At 40.4% G+C, this 26,575-nt stretch overlaps 1 protein-coding gene across 4 annotated transcripts in view; it reads right to left on the reverse strand.

The window, feature by feature from the left end:
- foxp4 (forkhead box P4) overlaps positions 1 to 26,575 on the reverse strand; it is a 130,438-nt gene that overhangs the window by 13,830 nt on the left and 90,033 nt on the right. For all 4 annotated transcript variants that reach the window (XM_060857897.1, XM_060857896.1, XM_060857899.1 and 1 more), the window contains 8 exons: positions 22,819 to 23,023; positions 21,631 to 21,729; positions 19,081 to 19,185; positions 10,887 to 10,974; positions 6,191 to 6,274; positions 3,836 to 4,037; positions 3,628 to 3,704; positions 3,053 to 3,154 (listed from right to left, as the gene is read on the reverse strand). In XM_060857897.1, coding sequence (XP_060713880.1) covers positions 3,053 to 3,154; positions 3,628 to 3,704; positions 3,836 to 4,037; positions 6,191 to 6,274; positions 10,887 to 10,974; positions 19,081 to 19,185; positions 21,631 to 21,729; positions 22,819 to 23,023 — 962 coding nt within the window. The remainder of the gene's footprint in view (positions 1 to 3,052; positions 3,155 to 3,627; positions 3,705 to 3,835; positions 4,038 to 6,190; positions 6,275 to 10,886; positions 10,975 to 19,080; positions 19,186 to 21,630; positions 21,730 to 22,818; positions 23,024 to 26,575) is intronic.

Genomic DNA, 26,575 nt, shown 5'->3' on the forward strand with positions numbered 1-26,575 from the left:
TAGAAAAGATGGAACTCGTGACGTGGATGTCAAACGGGTCTTGCCTACTCGAGTGGCGGTGCAAAAGGAACTGGTGTGCCAGACGCCATTTTAGCATCTCATCAGGGTTGGCTATTTGTCTTCCTGTTGGCTATATTAACCGTTTTACAGCTGTTTTAAATACTGATCAGCGTAATGTAGACGTACGACTAAACGCTTTCCATCAATTAAACACTCCAGGATACATGGAACTTTAATCTGCTTAAATGCCGAACAGCTTGGAGAAGACACGAGGAGGCCATCCATCCTTAGTGCAACAGACGTTTCATTTCATTTACGCTCGAGAACGCAAAAACGCAGACAAAACAAGCTTAAGATAAGAAGCAATGTAAATAAATAAAGTGGCACTTCACACTTCAGACACTTTTTGCTCTTTGATGCTGTTTAAAAAAAAAAAGAAAAAAGATTTACTGTTTAGATTTGAAGTGTAACAAGAAACACTTGACCCGAGATCAAACAGTCGTCTGAAAAATGCACGACAGGAGTGTGTGCTGCAAAAAAAGAGCATTAAGATTTATAGATATGAATCATAGTTCTAGGCAAGGTCCATCTTTACACCTAAGGGACAGTCTGTGACTGATCAATGACTTCCCCCTGCTCTTTCCATGAAATATGAATGGCCATTAACTGAGCCAGAGAACATAGAGCCCCATTTCTATATTTAATACCGCAGCCAAACGACTGGTAAGAGAGAGAGAGAGAGAGAGAGAGAGAGAGAGAGAGATTGTGTGAATATATTACAAAAGAGAGAGAAAATGGAAGGAAGACATTGGCAGATGAGAACGCGATAAACTGTGTCTATTAATTGTTAAATTTCATAAAAGTGAAATGAGACGTTACAGATATTCAAACCTGTCTTCTCTTCTGCTTCTCCTCATCACTCCATCTCTGACCTCTCTAAACTGCTCTCAAGGGCTAAGCCATTGCTCCTTTTTTCTCCATTTCCAATCCCTTTTTCCCCCCCACCTGAGACAAAGTACTGTAAGATCCTAAGTAGTGCTAAAGTGGCCTTAAAATGTCTTTTAGTTTGCAAGATGATGGCATATCAACCGGGAAAGCGATACAGAGGAATGTAGTGAACGTCACTAAAAAGAAAAGAAGCGGACAGAGATGAAGTGGAAGGCGGTTTCTGTTCTTTACAATCTGGCCTCGTCTGTCTATGTGGTAACTGAATCAAAAGTGGTTTAAATTGTGAGTAGACATTAAACACACACACACACACACGTAGCAGGGGGTCTGTGTAGACAAGATGTGGTGCCCAGAGGAGCGCCAGGCTCCTGGGGAGAGATGCACGGTTGAGATAGAGCGGCACAGTGGAGCAGCGCTGAGCAGAAGCTGATCAGTGGCTCGAATTAAACCAACCGATAAGGCAGCAACGTGCTTGTGGAGCGATAAAACAAAACTGTTTGTGTGTGTGTGTGTGTGTGTGTGTGTGTGGTAGCATGCTTGAGCGCTAGAGATTTGCTCTCATGCATACATATTACAATGAAAGGAATTCCGCCATTGAAACAGTCTGTGCTTTCAAACTTCACAGCCATCGAGTTTCCCACCAGTTTAGACCAGTGAGTCCTGACTGGTGCTTACTGAGCAGTGAGTGAGTAGTGTGTTCCCTCAAACTTGTATTCTTAGTTTTCAAAAACCGAATGTTTGGTGCACTTTTATTTTGAAAGTTATCCAGTAGTTCTTGCTTTTCAGCTTGGGTTTGACTTCGATGTTCAGAAGGCTGACATTAAACAGTGACATGTTCAGGCCTTCAGTAAAAAAATGAAATTAGCCTAATGAAAAACATACACACACACACACACACACACACACACAAAGCGGTTTAGTAGCTTTTCACAGAATAGCCACGAAATGAAACTCTAACTAAATTAAATATGTTTTTACTTGCAATGAGTGCTAAAGAGAGAAGTAAATTAACGTCTTCAAGAGTTAAAGGGTCCTATGCCTTCTAAAAATGTTCTACCTGAACTCCTCTATGTCTGGGAAAATACTCTGTTTTAGAGATCTAGGGATCTACACAGAACCTTTAAGGTCTCCACCAGATAGACCTTTTTATTTTCCTCTAAAAGCTTCCTCCTGTTAGTTCAAAGCTGTGCATTAAGACTGTGCTCTGATTACATTTAACAGTCTTTTTGAGGTTTAATTGTTTTTTTAACACTTTTAGTCATGCCTTATCAGCCAGATCTAATGAGGGGGGGAAAAAAAGTTGGGAAATCAAACAAGGGTAATTCTTTGTGTTTGATTGAATTTTTTTATAATAATTAAATAGCAAGAGAAATAGAAAATTACACCTGAGCTGAACCTGTATCTCTTCTTACAAACTGCATATTATGACTTTAGAAATGTTCTGAATTTGTCTATGCAGTCTGGGTTCTGAAAGAGAACGCCTCTGTTTGTAGTACAGGAATACCGTCTCACTATCTTGTGATTACAGTTTACAGATGGCAGACAGGACGAGAGAAAAAAAAAAAAAAAAAACAAGTTAATTTTTCTCCTCTAGCAAACACATTGGCCTGCTTTTTCTCCCAGAGTCACAGAGGAGACAATAGAGACGGCGGATTGGGACAACACAAAAGAGTGGGATAGACAGAACGGAAAAGAAAGCAGGCGGGGTCGTGCCCTGGCTGGCCGGGAACAGAGTTGGCATCATTAATTACGGCTACACGTTATCAGAATGTGGCCCTTGGCACAGGGGCAGAATTTACTACTGTTTGCATCAGGCAGAACAATGGGGCTGACTCAATGCATCTGTGGTTTAGCCATGTTGCTAGGTGGAGCGAGCAGCCAGTCTTAAAAGGCAGGACGCTTACTCAATAAAAACGACCATATGAACCATGACTCAAAGGATGAATCGAACAAATAAACCAGCCGTTTAACCGGAAATGATTCTTTAACTTGGCAGGTAAATTGAAATCGAACAGGAGAGCACATGATGCTAGATGGTGTCGAAAGAAAAAAAAAAAGAAATCTGTTTATTTTACAGAGATATGATAGCTGTTTCATGTCTCACCTTCCAGGTTGCTGTATTTCTCCTGAAATAGGCGAACATTCGTGTGAACCAGTTGTAGATCTCATTGAGAGTCAACTGTCGCTCAGGGGACTCAAGAATAGCCTAGAGAGAGAGAAAGGGGTGTGAGAGAGAGAGAGAGAGAGAGAGAGAGAGAGAGAGAGAGAGAGAGAGAGAGTGATTGAAATGGCTGCTATTAGAGGCACATTAGCTGATGAGCCATCTGCAGTCACTGTGTTAGAACTGGAGGTGTGCATTTCAGCATGGCTGACACCGTACTTAGAAACGATCATAAATCCACAGTTATGAACACACACCCACACTTACTCCTCTCTTGCTCTCACACACAGGCTCGGAACTCAGACGAATGAGTGCAAAGATCCAAATCTAACAGCCTCACAACCTAGTTTCTAACACTAACCCTTGAGGTCCTGGTTACACTTTTAATCTGTATTAAATATATTGTGTACTATACAGTATACACTTATAGTAGCGTTAATCCCAAATGTGTGATTGTTAAATGGTTACGATTCCAAGTCTGTTTCTGAGTATATAGGTGCAGGGTTGGGGTGACTTACATGCCGTATCAGAGAAGCGTATGTGAACGGAGGTCTGACGTCAGCGTTTTTGTAGAATTCACAATTCTGGGCTAGCTCTGTCAACGGACAAAAAAAAAAAATGACAAGCTGTTCAGTTAAGAACTTCATTTACATGTACACAGCTCAAGTCTACTGGTGAGTTTCAGCCAGTGTGTACAAGTGTATATGTGTGTGTGTGTGTGCTGACCAGATGCGATGGGGGTGCAGTACTTGTCGGAATTGCGCCGGCGGATGGGGCCGACACCGTGTAGACTGGAGGAGCTGATGACGGACGGGCCCTGCCTCAGGGGGGTGATGGGAGCTGCTGCCGAAGTGGGAGGGTGTGGTAAACCCTCGGGAAAAGGGTCGCTGTCCCGCTTCAACAGAGAGGCGCTCGACGCCAAGTTCAGCTACAGAGACACAAGGAGAGGAAGAGAAAAAAAAAAGAAGGGAATTCAGACACTACATATTGTAAATAATTAAATAAAGGGTTTGGAATAAACACTAGTCAAAAAAAAACACAGCTTTTTCTTTTAGTTTTGCTGCTGCATCATAACTGTTCATTTTTAATTCTGAAGATGTTTAATTGTTTTTATATTAAACTTATTCAACTGGCTAATGAAGTATAAATATTATTTTAAATATCGTGAGTTTTTTTAACGTCATTTTGATATTTTGTGAGGGAAAAATGTGGAATAAAACTACTTTTATATGACTAAAAGAAAAAGGATTTTGTGTGTCTGTTTCAATAAATATGATCTTCTGTGTTAATAACTGGGATGAAAGTATATAAAAAACTCTAGACTTTAGTACGATCAACAGTTAATAAGTGATGATAAAATGAGAGGCTAAATCAATTGTGTAAATTTAGATCCTTACTCTCACCACAAAGCTCCTCAATCAACCGCGAATTTTTTTTTTTTTTTAAGAAGTTCAAACACGCCCGGTTTACGGGATCATGCTATCCGGTTTCATTGCAGCTTTGATTCTTCCACGCAGTGCTGTACAATAATCTCCTGCCTTCTCATTACAGCGCAGGGAAATATAATCGCCGTAAACTCGCTATCGCTCCCATGCTGAGAGGAGAGCGCCACGCCAGCCACGTCAGAGCCAGTTGGCACACAGGCTCCATTATAAGACAATCCGCTACGATGGGATTTAAAAAAAAATCCCCTTGTGCATCTTTGACACATGTGCATATGTGCCAAAGCTCTTTAGCGGCGCGCAATTAGAGTGATGCAAAAAGGAACAAAAACAAAGCAATACAAAAAGGAGGAGATGGAACACAATCCGGCAACAAACAGCACGTGGCTGTGGTTAGCCGCCCTCGCTAGCATCGCCCAATTAGCTACAGCGGGTGTGCGGAGGAGCGCTGGGAGATGGAGGGAGGCATTTCCAGGGCTGCTTGTTTTCCTCTAATTAAAACCATCACAAGCACGTGCAATAGCAGAGAAAGGAGGGGCAGGAGGTGTTTGAAGCTAATATGGCGAATTAAATCGCACCACCCCTCCTTTTTTTTGACTCTCCTCACCTCCTCTCATCGCCAAGCCAACCTGGCCCATCTCCAGTAATTAGGGGGGCAAAATTGTTTAACAGGTACTTAATTAACACTGGCGCTGTGCCAGGCTGCCATGATGCCCGCTGAACAGCCGTGACTGCGATCGACAACCTCATAAGGGACAACTCTATTCGCTAGCTCAGTAGGCCTCGCTCCACTTTCTCTCGTCAGTGATCCAGCCCCGACGTGGCAACCCCATTACCGGCTTTGACGGGACCCCATCACCAGGATATGTCTCCAAACAGACCAGGAGACGCCGCCTATTTTTCCCGCCCTTCCTTCCCACTTTTTATATCCCTTTTCCAAATTAAGACACTCCAGTTCTAATTGTCAATTAATTTCAACATCTTCATATTTTAATAAGACTCCTCATCAATCTTGCCATGAAATATTCATTAGACATCTAATCACTGTGAGCCGGGCTTGGTGGCTGGAAAAAAAATTATGCGGAGCTTTGTATTAACTGAGAAGGTAGGATACAGTCTCTCTCTCTCTCTCTCTCTCTCTCTCATACACTCTCACACACAACCGCAAGTCATTTCTTTTGTGCAGAAGCAGAGCCTAGTCCAGCTGTAAGTGATTAGTCGGTGTATGTAGAGCCTAACACTGAGCCTGTGTTTAAACTGCATTTGAGACGCTTGTTTAGACACACGATTAATGACACAAGAAAACATGTGTACTTAGATTATCAGTAAACATTTAAGCCTTCGTGTTGCATACCCTAACATTCAGCAGACAGGCTATTTCTTTTCTTACTTCTACAAGTTTTTCATGGCTCATTTCAAATGCAGTTCCTTGAAATGCCAACAGAGGGCACTGTTTTTACTGTGGATATGCACTACAAACTACATTAAAGACTGACTTGTTGGACCGTACTGTGCAATTATTTTATTATGTGATGTATTTATTTTGGTTTATGGGCATGGAGGCAAATGCAGAACAAATATGAGTGATCCTAAAAGACAATGCAGAGTCTGTGGTGGGGGTTAAAGGTGATATATGTACCGGTTGGTTGAAAGGCTTTGGCTCTGATGGACGCATGTGCAGGTGGGTCATCATTGCCTGCAGTCGCTCGCTTTCCTTGGCCAGCTGCAAGTGCACACAAACATGCTGTTAGTACTGACACAACAACAACAACATTCAGAACATCTGTTCAGTTTTAGCAAATTAGATTATTTATTTCTTTTTGTTTATGTACAATCTGTAAAACGTGTAAAACTTTCTGGTTCAACTGTAAAATAAAAATTTAAATAAATAAACACAAAATCAGAATTTTCTGATTTTTTTATTTTATTTATGTGATTTATGCACATAGGGCTAAGATGACAAGTTGATGATAATAATAATAATAATAATAATAATAATAATAATAATAATAATAATAATAATAACAACAACAACAACAACAACAACAACAATAATAATAAATTTTACTAATTTGTATTTATTTACATGCCATTTCAGTTCATTACAATCCCTGTGTGCTGGTTCTTTAAAATAAAAAGTGTAATTGTATGATTTTTCAGTATAGATACCTTTTTATTTCCTCTCTGTCAGTGAAACTCAGCGAGATAACAGAGTGATGTGTGTGAGAATATAAACCGACCTATCTATCATAATTCTACATATAAAGTATATTTATTGCATGTTGTAGATATTTTGGAAGAAGAGCTATCGGGAAATCGGGTCTATCGTCAGTCTCCGGTACTTAAAGAGTCTAAATTCAAATTGAGCCGACAGGCAACTAGAGAAGGTGAGAGAAACTGGGAGCGAGCCGGGGAAGACGGTGAGGAAAAGGGAATCTGGATTTTTCCTGCGGGTTTAATTATGAGTCCTAGTCCAGAGGTCAATGAGATGTTCACATATCATGTTGCACCTTCCGTTATACATGTTTGGAATGAAACCCTCTTTCCCTCCTGCGCTCTCGCGTTCCCTGCAGCTGCACTCATCTGTATATGACGCTACATACAGCATCTCATAAAAACTGCAGCTGATTCCTCGACACAGCTATAGTCACATCTTACTAGAAAATCTGATGTTCTATGTAAAGAGGTTAAACAAACGTGTGTAATGGTTGACAATTGGAGGCAATTTCTTTGTCCCTTGTTGTGTATTCTGCATTTTTGGAAGGAGTCTCCGATGTCAGCAGTGTCAACAAGCTGCATTTTTATAGTAACTTCAACACAGAAATGAACAATGAATTAAAAATAAAATAAAAAAATGTATATATATATATATATATATATATATATATATATATATATATATATATATATATATATATAAATAAATATATATATCGTCGCTGTCGGGTGGAAACCTCGTATGTCCAAATTTGGTCAATTTCATATTTTTTCACATAACGATGCTATTGGTCAGTCCCCATTGGTCAGTCCCCATCAGTCCCCACTGTTATTTTTACGAGTTATTAACCAATCTAAAGTCTTGAAAATAGCTTAAGCGCAAATCTCATAACTCCATTGGACACTTCAACTGTCCATCTCTTCCTCACTCCGCGGGAGAGCTTCACGGCATATTTCTCCTTAATAAGAGTCGCAACGAATCAACACGTCTTCTGAGGTAAATGTCTTCAAAACACTGTGCTCAAAGAAAAAAATCTTGACCCCCGCTAGTTCTGGTGCTCGTCTGAGGACAGGAATTTAGCGCAAGACAATCCACTGCAATGTGGACTAAACCCTGTGCACTGCAGATAAGGTACGGCGTTTTTTTAATTTCCTGAAAAATAACGGTTTTGGAGATATGAGGATTCCGCCCGACAGCGGAATAAAAAGTATGTATATATATATATATATGTATATATATATATATATATATATATATATGTATATATATATATATATATATATATATATATATATATGTATATATATATATATATATATATATATATATATATATATATATATACACATACATACATACATACATACTTTTTTGTATTTTTTTATTCATTTTTAATTACAAAGAATTGTGAGCCGTTTAATGTTGTGGTAATTGTTACCACCATCCTACCATCTCTCAGGGTAAGAGGTATGTATACAGCGAGACTTTTTTTTGTTCTGGCACCGAGGTAGTGGAATGAACTTCCCCTAGATGTCCAAACAACTGAGTCACTGGTGATCATCAAACGACAGGTGAAGACCTACCTCTTCCTGAAACACTTAAACTAGCACTTATTTTCCCTGTTTGTTTTGTGTTTATTCAACAAAAAAAAACAACAGAGTTTTAGGTTGATGGTATCCTAAGCCTGTAACCTAGTGAACCAGTGTTAATGTTAAAGGCGTTCGACTACTGATCGGAAGGTCATGAGTTCGAATCCCAGGTCCACCAAGCTGCCACTGCTGGGCCCCTGAGCAAGGCCTTTAACCCTCAATTGCTCAGTTGTATAAACTGAAATAAATTGTAAGTCACTCTGGATAAAAGCGTCTGCTAAATGCCGGAAATGTAAATGTAAATGTAATGTATTCATCAATAGAGACTTAGAAGCATTTTTGTACATCGTAGCCTCTGCTAAATGCCATAGAATGCCATGAAGGTATAGAACTGAATCTGCTCCATGAATTTATAGATGAACAGATTTGTCTGAGTTCATCTACAATTTAGATAAAAAAGATATTCTTAATGTTATTCAAATGTTGAGGAAATATCTGTTTGAAACAACAACAAACATCTTGCTCAAATGTGCTGCGATTGTTCATAACGTTAGGGATGAACGATACACCGATCCTGTAATGTGGCATACCCAATGAACTGTACGGCATCAACAAGAATCTGCACTGTGCACTGTAGAATGTAGTGTAAGTTTTCTAGCACTACTATATGATGTAATGTTCTGTAATGCATGCTATGATTTCCAGAGTTGTTTAAATAAAACCCAGTTCCTGGTAATGCATTCAGACCTTTGGACCTGGCCTTACAGTTCGAAGTGACAATATTCATTTTGTAATGAATGACAATCCGTTCCATATTGCGATATATTTCTTTGATGCAGTCATGTCTAAAACCAGCAGCATAATCCAGTTTGGAAATTCCAAATAATGCGGCGTATTTATGCCAGGGGCCTTTTAGAAAACAGCCTCAGAGTTCAGGAGAGGAGAGGTACTTGCTGTATTTAAGGATAATCTGCATCTTTGCCGTTAGCTGATCCGTGTTCAAGTTTGGTATGAAACAGAGATAAATCCCAGCCTCAGGATGATGCTGGCAGCTTTGCTTTTACATGTATTAAGTTGTATTAGGAACAAACAGATAGGGTGACAGTGCTAATTGAAGGAGTCCTAATGTGCACCATTATGGTGTTAATACCCTAGACTACGCTAGCTTACTATCAATTCTCAAAAATAGAAAAGCCTTAGCACCATGCTCTGACAGCTTACCTCGCTCATGTCGATGTGAATTACAGTCTGCAACTCTGTGTGTGTTTGTGTGTGTGTGTGTGTGTGTGTTTGTCTGTGTTTTTTATAGCTGCTGGGATTTTTCTTAATGTGACTTAATGTTGTGTCAGAGTGAACCATCGTTAAGCATCACTACACACTCGCCAGACAGCATCAAGCTCCAGTCTGGTCACACACACAGACACTGGAGAACATCTCACCGGCCTGATGTGTGCTGAACATTTGACTGACAGCAAAACGGATCCGTATTAGCAGTCAGTCTGACCTGGATGAAGAACTTTTTGTTTGGTATTAGGAGGCCTTTTGTGAGATGAAAGTGATATTCGAGTAAGAAATAAAACACAGAGAGTTACGTATAGAAAAATGTTCCATGACTGGGTGGAGTGATTTCTAATTATTTTCTAATCAGGAGTGTCCTGAAGTGTTTTAATCCTTTCATTTCACTACAGTTGCTCTTGCATTTTATCATTTACAATATAGATATATTTAGTGTTGTGGAATGTTGTCACCAACCGCTCTTATTTTCCAAGGTAATAATCTCACAAATCAGACTTTTTTTTTTTTTTACACAATTACAAATCACACAATTTTGTTTAGTTTTCACATTATGCACATTCACTTGATGCAGTACCTGAGATGTGACAAACTCCAGGTAATGAAAACACTGTAGTGTGTTTTTTTTCTCTTGGCTAGCTGATGAGGGTTATCCTATATAAGATATAGCCTTATCTTATTCACGCTGGGAAAATAATCTTCTATAATGTTTTCTGCTATCACACAGACCAAGAAGATTCAAAGAGTTCAGGATTGCATGGCAAAAATCTGAATTGTGATAAAAAAAAAGTTATAATTACTAACTTATTTTTATTTTTTCTCCAGGGAAACAGACATCAGCTTGTCATGTTACAGTAGAAGGAAGCGGACGCTGTGTTGACGCTGGATTTTTAATTATAAAGTTCGCTTTCCAAGACCCTGTGTGCGTGAGTAGTTCCTTCAGAAGCAATAATGCATTAGAAAGGGTTCACTCGTATAAACCTGTGATTTGGATAATTATATGCTGGTATAGAAAATTGATTCAACACTTTATAACCAATGAGATTTGAGAATTTATGAACTAATGCCATTTCTAATGGTGTAAACTAACGTGTTCTTTTACTTAGGTTCTGTGTTATTCTCTAGTACAGAGAATGGCTGGTGTGTGTGTGTGTGTGTGTGTGTGTGTGTGTGTGTGTGTGTGCATGTGTGTGTGTGTGCGAGCATGTGTGTGTGTGAGCATGTGTGTATCTAACCTGTATCTCCAACTGCTGAACGACCTGCATCTGCACCCGACACTGTGCTGTACTGCGGTCGTCCAAGGCATGCTCGCTGTTGAGGTGCCTGACAGATAACAAGAGAGAAAAAGTTAGCATAATCTCTCTCTGAGAGAGTGAGAGAGAGAGAGCGCGAGAGAGAGAGAGTAGATGAGTAATCATAAGGGTGGAAGAATTACATCTAATCATACAATGATACTGATCCAATTTTAATCCAAAAATGAAATTAATAGAAGACGACTCATCGTGACAGATGTTTACTAATCAGTTTGCAAATTTGCTTTAGTGTAGTGTATTTACTGCCATAAGGCATTATCCATCAGCTTCTGTTATTCCATAGCTACCTTTAAGCTGGGAGTTGAATTTGGTCCAGATTTGAATCATCCGTGTGAAATCAAATCAAAGCGCGCGTTAGGTCTGTAGCGGACGTGTGAGCTAGCTTAGAAATTCTTCTAAACTGTGTATCTGATATTTATGGATAGTGTAATACACAACGTTCTCTCTTTTCGATGGGTCAGGAAAAAAGATAACAGGAATGATCTATCCTTAAGTAGCTGTAAGATTATTACACAACATTTCTACTGTAATTTACATAATTTTTTAATCAGAGGTGAAGCCACTGGCACACTTCTCCATAGCTGAATGCACGTTTTTAAGAGGAATATGACGATATTTTGGGTTTCTGTGCATTATTTTACTTAAAGGTAAAGATGTGCTTAAGCACTTTTGATCGATCAGACATTTTTTTTTCGAGAATCAAACGGGTGCATCTATAAAAAAAACTTTATTACACATCCAAGATATGTTCATGGCAATGATTCATATCAACTATATAATACATATAAAGGTGTGAGATGACGTGGATGAGAAACCTACAGTAGGTCATGTACCATGTATTAAAATGTAATAATTTCACTTTGTAGCATGTTTTCACCGCATTTCTTATTTTTTTAATTGACCTTGTTAGTGAATAACTTGAACAATCACTGAGGTTGATTACAGTGTAATCGCTGTTATTGGTCCAGACCAAACAAAATGAAGCAGAACAGCAGGAAACCTAAATCTTTGTTGAACTTAACTGCTCGCTCTCTGCTCACGACGTGACTCTTAATGAGTGTTTTATTAAAAGCAGGTGCTGGTTTTACAGATTAAAGACATGGCCTAACTCTAAAACAAAAAATATGTGGTAAAATAAAGTGCCTAATTAGAGTGGGGAAAATGTTTGTTCCAGAATAAGAGTAACTTTTCTCCATTTGCTCAACATTTAATAACACAAATTTGAATTAAATGCAACATTTAAACGTTAAATGTAAACTTGATTTAACTATTCATTCGATTTTAAAATTTTCAATTATTTCAAATACGGTTTGAAAAAAAAAAAACGAGTTAAATGTAGGCTGTTAAAGATATAACAAATGTACAAAATAATCTTAGTAGTAAAAATCAAAAGGAAACGTTTCAGGCGAGCCAAAAAAAACAAGAGTTAAACACTACAAACAGAAAGTCGAAACCGCACTTTAAACTCTATCCAGCTTTGCCTGTAGACTTCGAGATCATAAATATACCCGAGGGTTTAGAGAGAAAATCTGCCAACGTGCTGAGGCGTCTTTCCCCGACGCATCTGCCGCTTTCCGTGCATCTGCTGTCTGCCTCCGTCAAACACACACACACACACACACACACACACACACACACACACACAATTTTAGGACTGCTGCGGAGACAGATTAGGGCGTGTGCAGCGTGTATTTAGTGCTGCAGCCACCGCAGCCTGACAACACACACAAACACGGAGGTTGCATCCAAGCGAAGATGTCCCAGCCAAGCATGACTTCATATAAACAAACAGCCACATCAAAAAAAAAAATAAAAAAATCCAGCCGGCAGATAGTTTGATTATTTTCCCATTCGGAGAAGGAGGCTTGTGTCCGAGCTCTTTTGGGCTATGCGTTTCAAGGAAATGCTCCACAATGGTGGATTTCCACCCAAAGAAACACTTTTCACCCGGTGTATAAACTCTATTTCCTCTATTGTGAAAATATAAATAATATTAGCACATGAAAGGCGCAGTGAATGAGTGTAGTATTGTGTAGTATTGCGTGTGTGTTTGGGTGTGGGGAGCAATGTAACAATATAGTGTTGGCCGATTGTTTTGGGATAAACATTATCAGGGGAAACAGGAATATACACACACACACACACATACACACACACACACACACCCTTTTTCAGTTCTAGTGTGGACTATTAAAAAAAAAAAATCAAATATGATAATCCAGTCACGTTCTTTATTTAAAAAAAAAAATTAAAATTTTAAAATGTCACAGATGTCCAAGTCCAATCTTGGAAAAGCAATAAAGAGGGTTTTTTTTTGTTCTATCAATTTAACTGTGTTTTGAGAAATAATAATAATAAAAAAGAAATCAGGCGCTGCAGATCACGACCTTCTGTGAGTGGGAAGGAGAATTAAAAAAACACCTGGATATGATATCATTTGTTTTCAGGGAACAGTCAGTAAATCCAGTTCCCAATCAGCGAGTCATCCAACGTGTGTTTTTCTTCATGAAGCAATCATCTAGCTCTCCAAAAACAAAACAAACAGATGACGCCCGGAGAGAGAGAGAGAGAGAGAGAGAGAGAGAGAGAGAGAGAGAGAGAGAGAGAGAGAGAGAGAGAGAGAGAGAGTTGATGAGCTGAAAGAGTGTGATGAAGTCACGGCGAGAAAAGTGAGGAGGATCCAACGGGATGAAAGTTGGAAAAACAGTAAGGAAGAATGTGGAGAAATGGGGAATTTGGATTGTGTGTGTGTGTGTAGTGACTAGGTCCAGCATATGAAAGGTCTGGGTGTTAAATTGTAAATAACCCGGACAGGGCAGGATAGGAGCATGCTGGGAAAGATCACAAGGTCTCCCATCATTCCCCATATCAGGAAACACACACACACACACACACACACACTTTCCACTTTCTAATTAACGAATCCGGTAGTCATTTTCCCACAAAGCACCAACAATGTCAGATGTGAGGGAGGTCACATGACCACACACCTGATGGAATAATATTACCCAGTTCCTGAGAAAATGCCGGAAAGACAGAACGATGGAATAAAGGTGTTTTCTGGATGTCCCTCAAGTGGAAACAAACTTAAAAAAGCTTTCTCTCTTCACGATTAAGCCCCATAAAGCAGCCACTCTCTGGAGTCCAAAGGTTTGTGGATTAGTTGATCCCATGGGGAAATCCTGATCTTAAAAACCGAAGGCTGCATCACACACACATCCTCACACATGTCCTCACACACATTCCCCCCACCCCCACCCCCAAGTTCTCACTTTGCTGAGTCATATCTCATAAGCACTGATCTACAAATCACTCTCGGGCTAAATCTCCTGCGATCGCTGTACTCATTGGGGAATTTCCCTGTGCCATCACAAATCGCTCATCCTCTGATCCCAGCGTCTTCATTTATCTCTCCATCACATAGTGACTGACTTACAGTAATAGTGTTAGACATTTTTTTCTTCCATTTTTTCGAGGCAAATCATGAGGAGGCAGACGCGGGGAAATTAAATGAAAACAATGATGTCATATGCTCCACTAAGCCAGACGCAGATAACTTTTTTTTCCACCTTCTACATGTGAATGATGATAAAAACATGATCTCACTCTTTGCTTTCCTTTCTCTTTTTTCCTCTCTCTCTCTCTCTCTCTCTCTCTCTCTCTGAACCGAGAAACACACCACATGCTTTATGGCATATAATAAACAGTAGCCGCACTTTTTTTCCTTACAACAGAGCCGACAATGAGGTACTGTTTACTCGCTGGGATCTAAGCTGCATTTATGACGACTGAGGGGGAAAAAAAAAGTCAAGTGGCAACAAAAGGCATGAGTATTTTAACACATGTAGTCTGGACATGCCAGAGAAAACTGAAGATCATTAAAGAGCTCAGGGGCAGAAGAGGGAAAAGAAGGAGAGGATGGGGATTAGTAGTGAATGGGTATTTTATCAAACTTGCATTACTCTATAAGAAAGAAAAAAACAGCAGAAGAACAGACGCTACAAGTGGCAGGCGGCCAGATATATCTATAGTGAAGGCAAAAAAAGGGAAAAGGGAGTGAAGAGGGAGAAAAAAAGTCCACCCTATGCTATCTCTCTTCTGATAGCGATGAATAAAAACCGCTGGCTGGCCCATGAAGGGCAGGATAGACAGCATTATCTGCCCCCCCTCCTCCCTCCTCCCTCACTCTTTTTCTCTATTTCTCTTCCTCTATTTTCCCCTAACATCCCTTTCTCTGCATGCCCCGGGGCTCTGTGAAATGAGACACCGCGCAACCAAACAACAGCTTTGCTCTTAAAACTTTCCCAGACTCCCCGGCTCTTTGATGTTTGTGTCAGCAGCCGTCATCTCTCCGCCACTCCAGCTCCCCTAAACCCCCTCGCTCGCACTGAGTCCGCTCCTCAGGCCAGTCACCAGGGACGCTGGCGGGAAATTTAAATAATGTCTTAGAAGAGGCAGAGCTCATGAGCCCGAGGCTAAAACCTCTGCATCTGAAGCGGGGGTGATGTAGACGATGTGGACGTCCAGGGTTTAGTTAAGCGCGGTCAAGGGCACGTGTGAAAAAGGGAGAAAACCTTGTACATGAGCAACTGATACAAATCTAAGAGACTAACAGAGATAAGATGTCAAGCTTGTACCAGTTTTGACTAAGTAAATAAGAATAACAGAATAAATTAATGAAGTTGGACACAGAAAAATGTTCAAACTGGCCAAAATACACAAAATACACAATATACAATTCAAAATACACAATATATACCTCACTATATATTGAATTGTACATAATATTCCTCACAGTAGCATGTAGCATGCTAGAGCTAGCATTTAGTTTACTATAACATGCCTACCTGCCATTCCCAAATTCCCTTTAGAATTACCTCAGATTTACCTCAGGGTACCTCAATATACCTCAGACTATACCTCCAAAAACTCTTTTTTTCAGCTACTGTCACTCAAAAATAGTTTGTTTTAATTAACAGAAGTAAAAGACTGCATAAGCATTGCTACTTCGCTTCTAGCTAAAGCTAATTTGGAGCTCCTGAATTTTATGCAAGAATGAATCGTCTATAAAACATCATACACAATTTTTAACAAGCTGTATATGCTATTAGAAGTATTTATATAAGTACAAGCAAATGGATGCCAAAAAAAGGAAGTAAAGGAAGGTTTTAGCACAACAAGAAACCTGCTCTAGCCTTTGTTTTGAAAGAGGAGTACAACAGAAATAAAGTAATGCCACAGCTAGCACAAATGGCTAATTTTCTGTTCGGTGTAAAGCTAGCTGACACTGGCAGAAATTTGAAGAGTTACTGAGGGGAGAAAAGGTAACAATAAATGTATTTGTTTGTTATAAGATGGTGTTGTTGGTGGTGTATTAGGTGTTCTTGGGTAGAACAAGCTTGTTCATAAAGGCTATTAGCTAAGGTAAGTTGTAAATTAAATTAGCTTAAAGTCATATGTTTGGATTTAAAGCAACATTTAGACAGTAAATTAACTTTACCCGTGTGTTTTATGTCACTGTTGTCTTCGTCACTAGTTCCCAGCTTATTTTTTCCCACAGAAACTTTTAACATTTATTATGTTAATTATGAACAGGAGGTGACAGGAGGTAATTTTGAAACTTTATACAAAACAGAAAATTAGTTTCAAAATGGTGTCTAATGCATGTTTCTCATTATCTTAATGCCTCTCAATTGGATCAATTCAGGTTCTTATTTTGGGGTCATTTAAACATCTTTTTTTTTTTTTTTTTTTGCTATTTTTTAAAAATAAATAAAGAAATGTGAAATTCTTATTTGAAATATCGTTTTCATTTAGTAGGAGTAGATTTAGTAGGAGTAGGATGCATGTCATGCTAATGCTGAGTTTTGGTGGCTGTTGTTCAGTACTTTTAATAATTAACGACGTTCTCACACTTATCTTTTGTGACCTTTAAGGGTGATGTTTTCTAATATAAACGTGTATCTGCAGAATATCATGAAGTGAAAAAACACAAAAGACAAGGAGAAAAACAACAGTGGTATGATATTCCCTTTCTGCTTTACAAATATTGTGACAAATCTGTCATTTTCACTAAACAGAAAGAGACAGAAAAAAAGGAAAAGGAAGGGAAATACAGAAAGAGAAGAGAGGCTCAGAAGAGGCTTACAGGCCTCTAGGGCAGCGCAGTGACTCAGCCTCATATGACAGGCGGACGTGTCAGCGCTCTTCTACTGTGAAGTCTCATTATTTTAACACACAAAGACAACGGAGCTGTTTACGGCCCAGTCCTCGCTCTGATCTGCTCCTCTCTTTATCTCCCCGAACCCCCTCCATCCCCAAAGACTGCGCTGTGCTCCAAAAGAGCGAGGGATGCGGAGAATAAAGAGGTGGGGAGGGGGATGTGGAGGAGTGTAGAGAGAGCTTCCTCTTTGATGTCTTTGCTAGCGTCCGAGAAACAAAGAGCTCTAATTGTAAATGAGCTAATTAAGTAAGCCGCTAACGAAGCGTGAAAACAATTTGCCTGACCCGGCAGAGGGATGCTGGGAAGGAGGGAATAGAGAGAGAGAGAGAGAGAGAGAGAGAGAGGGAGAAAAAGATGGGAGCAGGGAGTTAATCAGGGCCTGGCAGCTTCAAGAAGTTACAGCTACCTGATCTCACACACATACTCACACACACACACACACACACGCACAAAGAGTGAAGAGGGCTACAGGAAGGAAAGGGGTTTTCAAGGGATATGTCACACCACGGCTGCTCAGTAGGGCATGACCTCTGGACGTGTGTAGACTGGCTTCCTGCAAGAGTATTAAGTGCCTCTTTTGGGAAGGAACTCATAAAAGAAGCTAACGTTGAAGATGGAGAGAATAAAATCACCTGGGTCAAATTTCTGAATTTTTTACCTTCATAATTCATACATTTAGTCAGAAGAGCAGAAGGAAAGCTAAGGTGAAATAAAAAAGTATTAAAAGCTCATTTTTAACCCTCGTTTTCTCTACGCTATATGCCAATAAATGTTCCAAATCTGATATACTAGGTAAAAGATTTTCAGGGATGTATCATCCAAACACATGTCCACGTACTATCTGGATCGGCCCACATACACTTGTGGAGGATTGTACACTCTCAGTCAATTAAGTGCTCATGTGAATAGTATAGAAATGTAATTAGAAACAAATCAGCTTGAACATCTGGACAAGCAACATTCTGCCTTGTTCCTGGTTTCCAGCTGTTTTATCCAAAGGTGATTTACAAGATATTGAAATGGTTTTTGAGATTTGCTAAAGCTCAACAGTAAGGTGACAATGTGGGTAGAAAATCTGTGTAAATTGATGTGTAAGTCAAAAAAACCCCATAAACTTTTACTATCAATAATAATAACGCTAATAATTAGAAGAAGAAGAAGAAGAAGAAGAAGAAGAAGAAGAAGAAGAAGAAGAAGATGAAGAAGAACAACGACAAGAATTGTTTATTTATTTATTATTATTACTATTATTATTATTATTATTAACAGCCAAGCAAATAAAAAATATTTCTACACGGTGTGACTAAAATGTGTATAAATCTTTCTGAATTGTCTTTTTTTTAGTTAAAACAAAAATGCTAATTAATACAAATATTTTGTTCAAGTGAGCACTAAGATATGAATCTGTATTAGAAATGTAAACATCAGTAAAGGCAACAGTCAGACAAAAGTTCCTTCATGTGCTCGGGATTGTGAGTGACAGAGTGTTTTCTTTTCTTTTTTTTTAACCTTATTTGGGCCATCTGTGTAGTATAAGCTCCAAAAGTCTGAAATCTGTATTATATATAAACAAAACACAGGAGCATGAGAAACGCATGCTCGGTGCTCTAGCGCTTCATTTAACATGAATGTGTGTTCGTACACAACGTTCAATCCCACAGCAACGAAGAATCTCTCACTCCGTCACAGGCAACAGCATCCTAATCCTCCACCTTGCCGTGGAATTCAACTCTCATTCTATTCAAACATCACACCTAAACCTGCCCTCTCTCTCTCTCTCTCTCTCTCTCTCGCTCATTTTGCTTTTGACAGATCATACATATATATCATCCTCATATATGTATATATGAGGATGATATATATGAATGAACAGATTGAATACAAGTCACTCACTTAATGAACTGGCCCATGTCTTCACAGAGCGCCTCGCAGCCGGGCCACTTACACTCTCCATGGCCGTAAAGTGGGTGTGAAGCTGTGTGTTCCTCATGGGACAACCTGGAGAAAAACAGGTAAAGAAAAAATGGAGAAAAAAAAGGTGAAAATTATTCTTCCATTAGAAAGTTATTCTTCCATTACGACATCTATCTATCTATCTATCTATCTATCTATCTATCTATCTATCTATCTATCTATCTATCTATCTATCTATCTATTATAAATCTGCATTGATGCACAAATGATATTCATGATAGCTAAAGAATCATTTTAAAATCGCACGAGTCAAATTTCGAACTCGAATCGATGATGCAACGAGAAAGAGGAAATAAAAACGCAAAGTATTAATAAAATAAGAACAAGAAAATGTTCTTTGATAATGGTTCAGAAATGCAGGTGATGCAAGTTTTCTTTTTTACAATAATACAAATGTTGCTGATGCTTAAAAAAAAAAAAAAAAGATCTTTAAAGACAAAGAGATCATTGTTTCCACATATCACAAGACGAATGATTCCCAAACATACCATAAAAGCAGATCAGGTGGAACTGGTAAGGTTATACAGTACTAACAGAGGCCATGTACACCAACACACACACGCGCGCGCAGGTGCTATAGCGAGTCAAATATGCTTTGAATGATACAGTATCCGCATGTCAGCACATTACACACCATAATTTAAAAAAAAAAAAAAACAACTCGGGGTTTATCTCAGTTTATCGTCCAGACCACTTTCCATCCACAAGCAGGACTCTTCAGCTGAACGTCCTTTCTGTCTAAATGTCTCTAATCTGAATCTTATCTCTAGTCTTTCCAGGACTGATGGGAGATTTTTGGAATGTTGATATTTTTAAAAATGACTATTGTATTGTAGGATGGTCCGCAAAGTAACCGAGCAACTGGGTGAGTGACAGGGTGAGTTTTATCTACGGTATGCGGATAAAATAGCTCTGAGAAAAAAAAAAAACACCTTCGGCCACAGATTGGTGTTTAAGCTTCTTCGCTGTAGATGTTTAGGAGAAAAAAATTCAAGATTCATAATTAAACTGCACAGATTACACAGATACTCCAGTCTAAAAACACGGGGTTAATCAAGTTTGTTCAACAAATTCTGGGTGATTGATAACATGAGGCTTGCAAATAAGTAATAACATGACTAAATGATGACAAGGTAATTAGTAATTAATCTAACCATTCATCATTAATCATTAATTAAATATTCTGTCAGGATGTTAAAAAAAATGTCTCATCTAATGTCCTTAGCTTGTTTTTGACCTGTCTTAATTAATGTAACTGCATATAGAAGAGAAAGTGGATCATGTTTAAACTACATACATTTTTTGGACATATATCCATCTACAGTATTTATTAAATTAATTATTGAATTATTTATTTATTGCATTTTTTTTCCACAGAATATTTCGCTCTGTTGGGTCAGGATGCGATGATATAAAACATATACAGTAGGTACCTGCGCAACTAAAATTACCACTTGGGACCTAAGCAGATGGTAGAAAAAAAAAAGTCTACCAAAGTTGAGCATTAAGTAAAAACTTTACTCGTAGATTTTTTGCTGTCAGAAAGCTGTAACTGTGCATTAAGTGTGAGTGGGTTTAGGCTTTCAAAAATGTTCAAATTTTGTAAATCACATGGTGTATACCCAGCTTGAGGTGGCTTTTGAAGCACTAACAGAGCTTGCTGGTGAAAATGGAGGAGGAGAGGGGTGGCAGGGGGTAAGACGCCCTCTGAGGGCTTGTTTAGCTTGAGATGCTGCCATAGTGTTTGTTGTGGGTGGATCGGGTCCTCTGGTCTGGCTTCTGTTGAGACCCACATCAGATTAGTGCTCTCTCTCTCTCTCCCTCTTTCTCTACTCTCATCTTTCCAGCCACGTCCATCCATCTTTCATTTCAGGCCTGGCTAGCAGCCATGGGCTAGCATGTAGCGCAGAAGCCTGGACCGCAGGATCCTCCGTCATGCGCCTGATTTCTGCTAAGCATGAAGAGGAGGGGAAGCTTGCGGTGCTTTCGGGTCTGGGCAACTCGTCCCGAATCCACATCAGAATGGCGTTTAACGCAAAGCAGCTTGCTTGCAGATGAGGTTCTCCTGATGTGGAGAGTATACACATGCCGCATACACACACACGCACGCACGCACACACACACACACACACACACACACACACATGCTTCTTCTCTTCTGTCAGATGTGCTGGCAGTGGAGAGGCCACTCAATTCAGAAGCTGCTCTGACTCCAGACATTACAAACTACTGGCAACCACACGGTCCACATGCGCCATGCATTAGCCCTGCCGCACTGTTTTTCTTCTGTGTGTGTGTGTGTGTGTGTGTGTGTGTGTGTGTTTGTGTACGAGAGAGGGACGGAAGGGGTTAGAATGCCCATAACAATAGATAATACACACCAGCTCATCCAAACTCAATATGGCAGGTGTGTGTGTGTGTGTGTGTGTGTGTGTGTGTGTGTCTGTATGTGTGTGCGTGTGTACTCACTGGGTACTCTGTAGAGGAGTGCCTTTGGGGTAAGAAATGAGATGCTCGTCACTGGACTCCCCCTTGGTGAAGGACGAGATCCATTCAAAGAGTCTTGCTCTTAAAAACGGAAGGAATTGATCAGAACTCCGAAGAGTTGCCACACACACACACACACACACACACACACACACGACTGGCTCACCATGGTCTATCCCCACCTGTCTTCCTGTCATACTTCTTACATACACACCTTAATCTCACCCGAATTAAACAACTGCACATTGACACCAAACACACATACGGCTAAACTAGCACGGAGGTGTTATAGACGTTCCAGTCATGCCAGCATGTAGCAGAACTTGCCCAAGCATCAAATATTAAGTTGACCTAGGGGCACTTTACACCAGCACATCAAATAAGGCTGTGACAGCGCTGCCTATGAAATATTAGTGCAAGCAAACAAAACATGCACTTATAAGATACAGACCTTTCGACAGCGTGCCACGTACACACAGGACGTGCTTCAACTGTGCTATTCATATCACACTCCAGATGTGCTTTTTATTACCCCCTCAGCATTTTTGTTGAAACTTCCATTTGGTCCATTTGGTTAATATTTCAGCGTTGCGAGCTTCGCAATGCACACACAAACACACACTCACACTCCAAAGGTCAAATACAAACATTGATATGAAATGTTTCTAACATAATGACTGTCTGTATTTCGGATACAGTGCATTTTATACAGTCGTTCGTGTTCAAGAAGCGCTTTTACTTAGCCCTTGGTCAGGGACGCATCTTTGGAACCAGAAGAGCGCAAGGTGGAAATGATGGCTCAACGGGACACCGAAATAAACACATTGTAAAGTAATTTAAAAGACATTGTAAAACTGTTTCGTGCACCGGCGTGTCGTCAGCCGTCTTTAAATTTTTTCTCATCCAATGGGAATACCTGGTAGCCCCGCCCCTTTTCTGCTAGGTAAGTAAAGCTGCGAGTGTTGAGTGCAACACCCGGTCTCGGTTGAATTAGTGTATCATCCGAGTACTTATTCTTGTGGGACAATATTTATATAAATTCACAAAATTGTACAGAAAAGTTCTTTAGTATGTAATTTGGGACAGGCCTCAAGTGAAACGTCGCAATATACTGTAACGCCGACATCCTCCCCGGATAATAGGCTGCTTCCTGGAAGTCTTTTCACTCACCTGTCTCTCTTTGGAGTGTGCATGGAGTTCTGTCCATTTGGCAAAGGATGATGGGGGATCTGAGGTGAGACTTTGGAGGCCGTGTATGAGGTAGAGTTGGAGCTGTTAGTGCTCAGGTCGAGCCCCTCGTGCTTGATGGGCTCGTCTGGGTTCTGCACGCTCGCCATGTCCTTCCACAGCTGCTGCAGGTCCGTGGGACACATGGCTGTTTGGATAGAAGAAAGGGAGGGAGAAAGAGGAAGAGAGAGAGAGATCTGTTAAAAATGAAAAAAGATCTAAATTTGAATTGACATTCAGCATGACTGACAATCATCGAAAATCCTAAACTGAGCTTTGAAGAACAGATGGTCCACATTCCATGATTTTATCTTTTTATTTCAAATGAATACAAACTTTTCTGCAATTTTCAAGCTTTTATTTTCCTCTAGACTCTTAGCCTATTTCATTTCAACTCATCAAACATTTTGATCACATTTCTATTCGAGAAATATATTTAACATGGCTGAATGCTCTTGCATTGGTAAATGACCATAAATGCTTTTCAAAACCTTTCACAACAAGAACAACACGGTGATTAGAAATCTATCATTGTTTTAGCACTAGCTTCTGTACCACAGAGCAGCGGCAGCCACAGGCGTGTGACATGCTGCGAGTGCTTGTGTCACGAGTGATCGAGACATCTCGTCTTTTTATCGCCTCCTCCCCCGTCTCTGGCTTGAACGTGTGCCAGTTGGCACGGAGCATCTCTGCTGGTACATCACAAAGCCTGGCAGCATGTTGACATTAGTGTGGCAAACCCCGTAAAACGCCAGGGAGTTGTTAACATCTTCTGAGGGCACAAAAAAGGTAGGAAAAGTGGAAGCCCACTGGATACGTTTTCAACCGTTTCCACAATTCTTCCAGTCATCCCTATTTGTAATTAAGGCTGTCCCGACCAACTTGTCACTGCCAGTATTAATCTTGTCAGTGTACTCTCTTTCCTCCTATTTTGCAGCAGCCTTTTTGATGCCTGGTGAATTCGAGTTGGTTTTCTTTCCCTCGCATTTTCTCTCGTTAACAGAGGAGGTAGTTGCTGAGGCAGATTGGGGGAGTGAAGAAAGACAGGAGAAGAAGAGGAAGGGGGGAGTTAATTCCATCACGCGCACACACACATACACACACACACACCATAGCATGTCTGGCTCAAGCTGTTCCTGAAAACCCACAGCCTGCTCCGCTATCACATATGGCAGGAACTTAATAGCAATCCAAATATTATGTCTGGTGCGTCGGCATTCCTGTCTCGGGCCGCGCCAAAACAAAGCGAATGATGGACGGCCGCACTTGCAGCTCCGGCCCGTTGTTCGACTCCGTCTTTCAGGGGGAAGCGAGTCGCGGGGGCACGGAGGAGCCACTGAGCGCTGCAAATTCATGGACAGAACATGCAGCGAGTGAGAACAAGAGACGGGGCCAAGTGAAAACTGGCAGCTGTACCAAACTGAAAGAACAGCCAGAGAGTGTTGGAGCAGATCCGGGTGGAGACAGAATGGTCTACCTACAGTGAAGTGTTTTTGTTTCTCACTTTCTCCCAAACACACATGCACGAAGGGCCAGGTGGGGCATTTCCTCTGTGGCTAGACTTCAGCACTTTCCCCAAATGTCCACAGCCACCCCGCCTCAAACAAATATGCACACACTCACACACGCATGCACTTCCACGCCGAGACCACCGACCTAAGCACCCCAGAGAAGCCCATGCAATTCCAGAAATTTCCCTGAAAGAGTAGCATATGGTATTTTTTTGCTTTCTTATGACAATAAAAAGACTTAAATATAACTTACTTACAAACCTTTTTATAACATTTTCAGTAGTTTTCTATAGTTTTGGTGGACTCCCTTTATTAACTGTTAATCAGCTGTGCAGTTGGGCATTAGCAGTGGTGTCCCGGACCAGGGATGACAGAGCGTACTTTCGGTTTTAAATCTTTCTCTCTTGGTTGACTTATAGAGATCTGGTCAGCTTTTACACTCCGCCTCCAACTAAGAACAATGCAAACGGTCTGAATGTGAGGGATGAGGTGCAGAAAAAGTTTGCACGAAAGAAAGTGCTTTGTCAGAAAAAATTATGCCAGAATGTGGTAGAGTGTTTTGGTCATCACTTGTTGAAAGTTTTTTCGTTAAAAAAAAAAGAAAAAGAAGAAGAAGAAAAACTGCAATGCCAGGTGTCTCTGCCACCTGTGGACCAAAGGACAAAATGCTTTTTAATGAGGCCAAGCAAGAGCGGCATGAAGAATGTGCACGGTTGGCTGCCTGCTTTTAATGGAAGGCCTCTTATCAGGGAGGGATTGAGGGGGAATTCCGTGTTTTGTGGAAGAAGCCACGGTTTTATTGTTCCTCGATGATGTCAGCAAGAGAGGTGAGCGTGACTAGTTAAGCTCCAAGGCCAAAAGTTTGCTGTTGGTCATAAGATCTGTTGGTCTCGACCCCTCCATGCTTCCAAAAGACGCTTTTCTAAAGAACAGGCGTCTCCGTATGTGTGTGTGTGTGTGTGTGTGTTTGGGCGTGCTGTTCTGCTATATCGTGTGTGTTACGGATAAAACTTTGAGCAGCAATTTTAAGTTCCATAAATAATCTGAGATGTCAAAGGCAATGAGAGCGGCTGAAAGTCGAGTGCAGTAAATAGGTTCATTTCGGAGGCCCTGCTTTACTGTAAAAACTCAACAGCCTCCTTGTTGGTTCAATCCTCCGGGAACACAGTGTGTGTGTGTGTGTTGTTACACAAGCCGCTATCTCGATAGGGCTAAGTGAAAATAAAGGATGCAGAAAAACATATTGAGCTCACCGAAGGCCTCATTTCCTCCGGCTGCTGCCAGACACACGCACAATTCTCCACAGAGACCAGCAAATTTTGTGGTATATTTACCTATTATCCAAATGACTGCCTTCCCCAACCAACAATCGCGCATGTCTTTTATCTTTTTACAAGCTGATTACGTTAACAAGCTTCATATGTGGCTCGGCAGCATGTCCTCGGCTGTGGCTTTGCTCCGGGGGTAGGTTGGTGGTTGTGTGTGTGGGGGGTGGATGGATGGATGGTGGGGTGGGTTTCGATGTCATCCAGCTCGGGCTAATAGATTGAGACGATTAGAGTGAGAGGCCCTGTTTTATGGCTAGCATTATTAGGGTTCAGCACTGTGCATGCTCATGTTTATGGCAGAAGGTCAGCTGTTGTGTGTGTATGTGAATGTGTGTGCATACAGAAGGCCGGTGCTATTTAATGTTCAGCATCGTGCACGTGTTTATGGCTCGAGTTCGAGGTCGAGTTCTAAAGAGATCGACTGGCCCGGGTCTGCGCTGGCCATCTGGACCGGTGGAAGGCTAAGAATACGCAGAATACACACTCTGTGTTTATTTAGCTTGCTGTATTTTATTCCTGGGTTGGAGTGTGTGTGTGTGTGTGTGTGTGTGTGTGTGTGTGTGTGGTGAGTCTTTGCTTTAATAATCATTTCTGAAGGAGTGTGTGGCATCATGGAGACTGGGAGGTAAACCGGTAGAAGTGTGTGTGTGTGTGTGTGTGAGAGAGAGAGAGAGAGAGAGAGAGAGAGAGAGAGAGAGACCACCTGGTGAAGTGAAAATATCATTTGTGTACTTATATATGTGCGTGATGTCCTTATATGCCAAATTTACGTAAGTGTGTAAAATTGCAGGCCTTGTAGTAAATAAAGCGGATTTGTTTTAACTGGCTATTTCTCCACAATATAAATTAATTTTCATTAAT

The sequence above is a fragment of the Tachysurus vachellii genome, chromosome 22 (genome assembly GCF_030014155.1).
Source record: "Tachysurus vachellii isolate PV-2020 chromosome 22, HZAU_Pvac_v1, whole genome shotgun sequence".
Taxonomy (NCBI): Eukaryota; Metazoa; Chordata; class Actinopteri; order Siluriformes; family Bagridae; genus Tachysurus; species Tachysurus vachellii.